The sequence below is a fragment of the Lolium perenne genome, chromosome 2 (assembly GCF_019359855.2).
Source record: "Lolium perenne isolate Kyuss_39 chromosome 2, Kyuss_2.0, whole genome shotgun sequence".
Classification (NCBI taxonomy): Eukaryota; Viridiplantae; Streptophyta; class Magnoliopsida; order Poales; family Poaceae; genus Lolium; species Lolium perenne.
Genome location: NC_067245.2, coordinates 61,952,832 through 61,959,382, shown reverse-complemented (window position 1 = coordinate 61,959,382; position 6,551 = coordinate 61,952,832). Strand labels below are relative to the sequence as shown.

Sequence of the window (6,551 nt, the reverse complement as noted above, 5' to 3'; positions counted from 1 at the left end):
CTTCGGGTGACGTGGCGAGGATGAGGAGGACCGTTGGATCACGCCGTCCAGTCTGGTCCGCTGAATCGGGCGGCCACCCTTCGCTCCCTCTTTGATCTCCTGAGCTGCTCCACCTCTTCAATGGTCCCACTCTTCAGGGTCTCGATCTCCTTTAGTTTACGCGCCTTGCGTCCAGGTCTTCGAGCAGAGTTCGTGACATCCCCCAATTCTTCAGGACCGGCTTGACCCCAAGCCGGTGCATCCGGAAAGCGACGACGAAGGACCTGTACGTTTTCCCAAGTAGCAAGAGTATCAGGTAAACCAGACCAACGTACCAAAGCTTCTTTGCGTGATGAGGTGCCCAGTTGCCTTGTGCGTGTAGCCAAAACCTTCTCTGGTACTTGAAGGGCTGGAGGATCAACCGGCAATTCCTGGAAGACCTTAGTGTCTTTGGACACAGACTTTTTTAGTTGGGAAACATGGATCACGGGGTGTATCATGCTTGTCTCCGGCAGCTTAAGTTTATAAGCCACCTCCCCCACTCTTTGCTCAATTTTGTAAGGGCCATAGAACTTGAACGAGAGTTTGTAGTTCGAGCGATGCTCAACAGAAGATTGAAGGTACGGTTGTAGCTTCAAATAGACCCAGTCGCCAACCGCAAAAGTTCGCTCTGTCCTCCCTTTATCTGCCTGAGCTTTCATGCGTTGCTGCATCCGTTCCAAATGAAGCTGTAACAGTTTTGTCATCAAAGCTCTCTCACTGAGCCATTCCTCCAGATTAGGCAAAGCACAAGCTTCAACACGATCAATTCCAAGGACTCTGGGGCTATGTCCATATAACACTTCAAAAGGTGTTTTATGCAAGCTTGAGTGGTAACTCGTGTTATACCAAAACTCTGCAAGATGTAACCACTGTGCCCACTTTGTTTGGCAGGAGTGCACATAACATCTCAGGTATCCTTCCATACATTGGTTAACCCGCTCAGTTTGACCATCCGACTGAGGATGATGAGCAGAACTCATGTTAAGTTGTGTGTCAGACTGTTTAAAGAGCTCTTTCCATACCTTACTAGTGAAGACTGGATCGCGGTCTCACACGATAGCTTTGGGCAAACTGTGCAGCTTGAAGATGTTTTGCATGTATGCATTGGCCACGGACAAGGCAGTATAAGGATGAGACAAGGGCACAAAATGTGCATACCTGGAAAACTTGTCAACAACTACCATAATGCAGTTGAAACCTGCTGATCTTGGTAGCCCATCCACAAAATCCATTGTGACAATCTCCCAGGCGTCACTAGGCGTTGGCAAAGGTTGTAAGAGGCCCGGGTAAGCAACTCGTTCAGTTTTGGCTTGTTGACAGACAGAACATTGAGATACCCAAGTCTTAACAAAAGTTTTTAGACCCGGCCAGGCAAACAACTTTTTAATCCGGTGGTAAGTAACATAAAATCCAGAATGTCCCCCACCGCTCCATCGTGCAAAGCTCGAGTGATTTTGGCTTGGAGGCTGTTGGAATTACCCAGCCATATTCTGTCCTTGTATCTAATCAGACCATCCCTGAGGGAAAAACTATCGAAGGGTGATTGGATTGTCAATTTGGCTAGCAGTTTTTGGGCTTTCTCATCTTGCAAATAGCTAGCTGCCACTTCCTCCAGCCAAACAGGTGTGCTCTATGACAATGCCATAAAATGGTCATCACCAAATGCCGGGTTGCGAGACAAAGCGTCAGCCACCCTATTATCCAGTCCTTTGTTGTAGACTATCTTGAATTGCAAGCCTAACAGTTTAGTCAAAGCCTTGTGTTGCCATGGCGTGGACAACCGTTGATCAGTTAGATTCACCAAGCTTCTTTGATCAGTTTTGATAAAAAATTCACCATGCTGAAGATAGGGTCTCCATTTATCAACAGCCAACAAAATGGCCAAGCATTCTTTTTCATAAGTTGAGAATGCACGCTGTCTCGGGCCCAAAGCTTTACTTAAGAATGCAAGTGGGTGCCCTTCCTGCATTAACACTGCCCCTACACCCCTGTCACAAGCATCAGTCTCAATGGTGAATTTCTTGTTGAAATCCGGAAGAGCCAGCACTGGAGTTGACGTCAAGGCAGCTTTCAAGGCCTGGAAGGAAGAATCATGCTCTGACGTCCAAATAAACTGAACTCCTTTTCTGAGTAATTCGGTCAACACTTTGCTAATAATACCATATCCACGCACGAATTTCCTGTAGTAACCCGCCATTCCAAGGAAACTGCGGAGTTGTTTGGCATCCTTAGGTGCTTTCCAGTCCACAATAGGTGCAATTTTCTTGGGATTTGTGGTTACACCCTGTCCACTGATGACATGTCCCAAATACGATACCTCTTTTTGGCCGCAGAAGCATTTGCTCTTTTTCACTTTCAACTGATTTGCATTCAGCATCTAGAAAACTTGCCTCACGTGCTGCACATGATCAGAGAGTGTTTTGCTATAGATAAGAATGTCATCTATGAATACTATGACAAATTTGCGCAACCCAGGTGCGAGAACTTCATTCATCACGCCTTGAAAGGTGGCAGGCGCACCAGTAAGCCCATAAGGCATGACTTTGTATTCGAAATGTCCGTGATGTGTTTGGAATGCCGTCTTGTGCTCATCTTCAGCTGACATACGGATCTGGTGATAACCCGCTCGCAGGTCAAGACTAGTAAACCAATGAGCACCAGCCAACTCATCTAACAGTTCGTCAATGACCGGCAATGGGTATTTGTTTTTGATAGTCATTGCATTGAGGCGCCGGAAATCCTGACAGAGCCTCCAAGTGAGGTCTTTCTTCTTAACCAGTAAAGCGGGGGAAGCAAACGGGCTTGAACTATACTGTAACACGCCTTGCTTAATTAACTCCGCCACTTGTTTCTCGATCTCATTTTTCTGTAGCGGATTATACCTGTAGGGCCTTTGTTTCATTGGTGTAGCACCAGGTAATAGAGGAATTTTATGATCACACAAGCGCTGAGGGGGAAGGCCTGTTGGTTCTTCAAACAACGTAGCAAATTCAGCTGTTAGCTGGCTCAGGGCTTCTGGTATTGTACTGTGTTCTTGTTCATCCACTAAACACAACTGTACTAAATACAATAAAGCTTCATTTTCATCCCATTGAGCCAATAGGTCAGCAGATATGATATGACAAGAAGATGTGTCAGCTGAAATACCAAAGATTTGATGTTTGCCACCAGGTTGCTTCACTTCCATCCATTTGGCCTCCCAATCCACTTGCATTGGACTCTGGGTCTTAAGCCATTCGATTCCTAAGATTAAATCATAGCACTGTATAGGCAAAATCTTGACTGACGTATTAAACTGAGCACCTTGACAGGACCACAAACACTCTGGAATATAGTGGCTACCAGAAATGATCTCCCCATTAGCTACTTTCACTTTCACTGGTATTGACAGAGGTTGAACACCTTCGAGTTGTTTTGCAAGGAGCTCACTGATGAAATTGCCTGATGATCCTGAATCGATGAGAATGAGGACCTCCCTGCCTTGGATCACACCTTGCAACCTGAAACAAGCGTTGTTCTCAGTACCTGACACTGCTTGTTGGGACAAACAGAACAAGTCTTGATCAGCCTCTGTAACAGCCTCGACAGCTGTAGTGTAAGAGTCCGGGCTGTCTGGACCTTCTATCATTTCCAATAACTCCTCCACAATATGTAGCTGGGCTGTCTTAGCACATTGATGTTGTTGGCTAAATTTTTCGCCACACTTAAAACACAAATGCATAGCTCTTCTATACGCCTTCAAAGCAGCCAATTTCTGAGCAGTAGATGTTGCCCTGGCCACATCAGTAGCCCTGCGGTCCTCAGCTTGGACCCCTGCCTTGGCGCGATCATGCGAAACCTCACAGCTTTTAGGACTGTGTGATTTATAGTTGACGCGCTGAAAACCACTTGGTTTAGGAGAGTACTGCATAGTGTCCACATCTTCCCCAATTTCTTCCTGCAACAAGGCGAGAGACACGGCAGTATCGAGATCTTGGGGGCATTGAATTAGGACAGTAGCACGCAAATCATTACGCAAGCCATCAATGAAGCGAGTGGTGAAGAATGTTGGATCTAAATCTGGCTTGTAAGCAAGCATGTGGTGCATGAGATTATCGAATCTCCCAATATACTCTAAGACAGTGGTATGTTGTTTAATACGGAAAGACAAACGGTATAGGTGTTGGTACTGACCACGGTCGAATCGTTTGTTTATAGTATCACAAAACGATTGCCATGATATAGCACCCATTTTATCCTCCGCACTTTGAAACCACAACGCTGCATTTCCAGTAAAATGCATCGTTGCATACTCAACCCAATACTCTGCACTAACAGCATAAACCCTAAAATACTTCTCGCAAGCGCGCGACCATAGGCGTGGGTTTTCTCCATCAAATTTAGGGAAATCAGCTTGTGGAGGTGGATTAGTGCCAGAGATAGTTTGTTTAGGTGCTTCTAACCCAGGGACAGCTATAGTATTTGCAGTAAAAGGAACCATAGACATGATGTGTTTCGGACCTGTGACCGGGGTGGGCGGTGGAGTGTCAAGGGACTCCACCGCTGCGCCCCGGTGTTGTAGTTCGACGCCGTGGCCAGATTGCCCGGAGTGCACGCCCACTGATGGCGATACTGACGAAGATGTGCCCGTCAGTGGAATTGTCCCCGCTGGTGGAGAACCAAGCGCGCCGACTCCCACTCCCTTCGCGATGTGGTCGACTTGACGACGCAGATCCCGCACCGCCAAACCGAGGTCAGCCACCTTGCTCTCCATAGCGGGCTTCCATGCCTCCAAATTGGACTTGATTTCTTCGAGCTCCGGCTTGAAGGTATCAACCGAGCCCTTGATGGCCTCAAGTTCAGGATTGATGTTGGACAGGGTCGAACGCAACTCCAGCATCTCACTTGCCCTCCGCTGCTCGCCCTCCGCGATGAGCTTGGCCAATGAATCGAGTGTCATCGTCATGGTGTCGAGTCTCTTCGAAGTATCCCACCGCGTTTGTGCTTTCCTTGTCTCCAGCTTCGCTTCAGCAATACGCCGAACAGGTTCAGGGCACCACACCAAACCTCGCCCCAAATTCGAGTCTGGCCCAGCAGAGGCGCCTGTGAAGGACTTTGTGCTGATCTACGAGAGATCAGCGCCTGCACGCTGAGGATCAACAGATCGGGGACCGAATCGAGGGATTAAAGAGGAACGGAAGCGGATGTCACTGAATCTGATACCAAATGATATGAACCTAGATCACACTCTCAGATTCACACCACGATTTTCCCTTACAGTCTAGATTATCTGGGTACAAGCTTTAGTAGCAGCAGCAAGGGGATGGAATTCTAGAAGCAGCGGGGTAGAGAAGAGAAACAGGGGAGAGATCACAGATACGAATATATTGGTGGCTTCACAAGCAAGCGAACCAGAAGGAAAACGAGGGCCTAAAGTAGGTGGTGATGTTCTCTTCGGGCGACGTGGCAAGGATGAGGAGGTCCGTTGGATCACGCCGTCCAGTCTGGTCCGCTGAATCGGGCGGCCACCCTTCGCTCCCTCTTTGATCTCCTGAGCTGCTCCACCTCTTCAATGGTCCCACTCTTCAGGGTCTCGATCTCCTTTAGTTTACGCGCCTTGCGTCCAGGTCTTCGAGCAGGGTTCGTGACAGTCGCCCAACCGCCGGTCGGGAAGACCAAGCGCGCTGCGGGGCGCCGCCCCAGGAGGCCATGGCCGCCGGCGTCTCCATGGTGATGCAGACCTAGGGCGTCGGCTTCCGCTGCCCCAATCCGATCTCGTGGACGGCGAGGACGAAGTTGCCATGCTCCAAACCGATTGTATGCATGAGGCAATGGAAAAGAAATAGGTAAATAGCACCTGATGTTTCGGTAGCAATTAGATCAAGATTTTTATCTAATTGTGTCGATCTGGTGTCTTGTCGCATGCTAGTAATCTAGCAATCAGATTGAATTATCATCCAGCCTGATTCACGAAAGAAGAAGATACGCTTCATGTGTTTGGTCTGTCTTCCCGATTGAGCGCTTCATCTTTCTTGTCTGTCTGTTCTTCTGTGATTCTTTTGCTCGTTAATCTTGAAGCCCAGGCCTGGCCGTGGCCTCTGCAGTTCGATTTCGTACAGCAGCGAGGGCCGCGCCGTATTGCTGCAGGGTCTCCACGCTGGATGGCGCTGCCGCACCAGCGCTGGTGGCGCAGTGGTTCTTCAATTCTAATTAGAAGACAGGAAAAACATGCAGCGATTAGTTCACCAATCTCAATCAAAAAGTAGTGAAATAACCAATCGACGAACAGATTGAATAGGTCGCATGCAAGTGCATGCTAATTGGTCTATGTCAATCGATCTTTCTCTAGGATATGTGTGGATGCTGCGATCGGGTAGATGATTTCCGCCCAGACATTGTTCGTGTCTACTTCTCTTCGGTTCCTACTTTAAACGAGTGCGTGTCAACGAATTTCCTTTTGTTTTGCCGCATCGTTCTTCATATTGGCCAAAAGTTCCTGGCAGAATTCCATTGATGATTCACAACTTATATACAAGGAGAAAGGACGCAAA

At 48.0% G+C, this 6,551-nt stretch overlaps 1 protein-coding gene across 1 annotated transcript; it reads right to left on the bottom strand.

Annotated features, from left to right (window-relative positions):
* Positions 1 to 2,398: 2,398 nt before the first annotated feature.
* LOC127328602 (uncharacterized) lies at positions 2,399 to 4,966 on the bottom strand. Its single transcript, XM_051355192.1, has one exon. It carries the CDS (start codon positions 4,964 to 4,966, stop codon positions 2,399 to 2,401), a length of 2,568 nt encoding a protein of 855 aa, XP_051211152.1.
* Between the last annotated feature and the right edge of the window lie 1,585 nt (positions 4,967 to 6,551).

Coding starts and splice junctions, on each gene's coding strand:
- LOC127328602 (XM_051355192.1), bottom strand. CDS start 4,966: ATGACGATGACACTCGATTCATTGGCCAAGCTCATCGCGGAGGGCGAG.